Source organism: Homarus americanus, unplaced genomic scaffold, assembly GCF_018991925.1.
Source record: "Homarus americanus isolate GMGI-L3 unplaced genomic scaffold, GMGI_Hamer_2.0 scaffold45562, whole genome shotgun sequence".
NCBI classification, from domain to species: domain Eukaryota; kingdom Metazoa; phylum Arthropoda; class Malacostraca; order Decapoda; family Nephropidae; genus Homarus; species Homarus americanus.
Genome location: NW_024744839.1, coordinates 8,888,636 through 8,891,161, shown reverse-complemented (window position 1 = coordinate 8,891,161; position 2,526 = coordinate 8,888,636). Strand labels below are relative to the sequence as shown.

At 39.5% G+C, this 2,526-nt stretch overlaps 1 protein-coding gene across 1 annotated transcript; it reads left to right on the top strand.

The window, feature by feature from the left end:
• Nucleotides 1–357, top strand: LOC121878114 (CENPB DNA-binding domain-containing protein 1-like). The gene has a single exon (XM_042384106.1). It carries the CDS (start codon nucleotides 1–3, stop codon nucleotides 355–357), a length of 357 nt encoding a protein of 118 aa, XP_042240040.1.
• The last annotated feature ends 2,169 nt before the right edge of the window (nucleotides 358–2,526 follow it).

The following is a 2,526-nucleotide window of genomic DNA, read 5'->3' as shown; positions in this document are numbered from 1 at the left end:
ATGCCTAAGCAACCAGCTACTAAAACTCCCAGCAATGTTGCTAAGAAATCAAGTGTGGCAGTTACATTGGACGTGAAATTGGATATCGTAAAAAGACATGAACACGGAGAAGGAACGTCGGTGAATGGTCGCATGCACGGCTTGGCTCCCTCTATGGTGCATTCTATAGTTAAAAGCGCCAACAAGATCAAGAAGATGGCCGGGTCTGCAATACCACTGACGGCTACGAAGGTGACGAGGTTCCATGATGCCGAGATGGAGAGTATGGAGCCGATGTTGAGCACGTGGATTGACGACCAGACCCAGCGCCTTAAAACACCTTTATCGCAACACATGATTCAACAGAAGGCAGTGTAGAACAACAGCTTTCAGTGCAAATTGACAGCGATTATGAGAGTGAGGTGGCTGACAACCCTGGCAGTGATGATGAGAGTGAGGTGGCTGACGACCCTGGCAGTGAGGGAGTGAGGTGGCTGATGACCCCAGCCTCCTCTCACCCCAGTAAACCTTCACCCTCTCCCCTAATGCCAACTTCAGCATGCAAGCAACACAGCACATCAAAGGTAAATTAACAGTCTACGTTTAAAACTTACCTCACACACCTACGCACATTAAACATTCAAACACACACACTCAAACATGTAAAGTACCCCTGTATACTGTACTTGCAAACATATATGCCTAATAAACTCAAAGTGTTTGTTATTGATGTTTATTTGATATTACTGTATGCCCTTGTTTATTTATTTTATGTTCTATATGTATTGAGTAAAACAAGTGTTAAAATCTGACTGCCGTGACCACAGCGATGCCCGTATCTCCCATATTTACATTATTTCTTATGGGAGAAATTGCTCCGTTATTTGCAATTTCGATATTCGAAACGAGTTTCATGCCCTTAACCTTTGAGATAAGTGAGGCAGCCCTACGGTATCAGGAAATGTGAGGAATGAATAAAAATAATGCCAATAAATATGTTACAACAAAAAATGCTATTGCCAAATCAGTAAATAAAAGCCAAGCCAAATGAAAATTTAGCATAGTCGCCATTGCATACACTCCCTGCTTCACCAGTTGGGACGCTGATTCTCTAGCAATGCTCCCCACACTCTACACTCTCCTTACGGTATGTGTTTGCCCTTAGGATAATTATTTATTTTACTTTTTTTTTCACAATAGGTATGTAGGATGGTGTATGCATGTATCTGAGTAAAAATAAATGAAGAAAGTTACATTTATCTACCCAAAAATACGAGTTGGAAAAACACCTCACAGATTGGCCCAGTAGCCTGGTGGTTACAGTGATGAGTCTAACTTAGCTACAATGCCATGATTAATCACTATTATATCAGTAAACACTAATAATAACAGTACATCCAGTGAAATATGGCAGGGAGCGAGGAGACTTACAACAGCAGGTGATACTCAACTAATAGTCACTCACTCCCCTTATTAGCACCCGTTACCAGGAGTACGATCAAAATACGTATGGGAGAAATACATATTTTGTGATCTAATTTGAAAACAGTGATGGTTTTTACGCCTTGCCTTGGCTACCACATAAGATAATCTATTTATAATTTAATATGCAAACAAAAATATTTTCTAAATGAACATGCAGTAATAATAAAGTAAATAATACAATAATAAATAAATGTAACACTGCGAGGTGAGTTGATGATGCGAGGGGTAAGGTGATGAGGCAGGAAGTGAGATGATGTGACAAGACACTTAGGAAACTGATTAACAGCACTATCAAACCATTGTCTTATAAAATTTTAATTTCTCATTTCTATTTCAAATTTTATACAGTACAGCCACTCCTCGACTTACGACGGGGTTAGGGACCCAAATCCAGGTCGTAAGTCAAAAATGCGAAGATAATACTGTACCTAGAAAATCTAAAATGGGTGTCTCTTTTTCTTCTCAGCACCACAAAACTCTCACTTTTAAGCATGCCAGCCATTTTAAAGGGAATTACAAACGAAAATTTTGTCAGTACGCAGCGCAATCACTATCGTCGGGACTTGAAAATAAGTAATTTTTAAAAATTTTGGTATGACTAAGGCGGTCTTTGTCCGGGTGGTCGTGAGTCGAGTAGGTCGTGAGTCGAGGAGTAGCTATATATGATGGCTCAATTTGGCTATGCTTACACTTAAACAACTGATCAGTGAATAATCCAGGGCATATGGAGACTTATTATACACTACAATAATATATATTAAGTTCTGATAAATACACTACAATATTATTTACTAAGTGCTCAAGACAGATCCTGTGGTAAGCACCAACCCCATTGATAACAACAGTGTTTGAGAGATGGTGAATGCTGGCAACATTACGCGTTTATTGTAAGGCATTTTAAGAAGTACGGAATAGCTAACGCGACAGCTTTCCCAGGCTGTCATTAAAAAATAATACAACATTGTACTGCATCTTGGGAATAACTGTTGTACAACACAGTCTTCAGAAAACAATAAAATTAGGAGAACTGTTGAAAAGGTGGGTGGTCCCTGACTCCGGGAG

Excerpts from the sequence above, each read along its gene's own strand:
- LOC121878114 (XM_042384106.1), top strand. The coding sequence starts at position 1 with ATGCCTAAGCAACCAGCTACTAAAACTCCCAGCAATGTTGCTAAGAAA.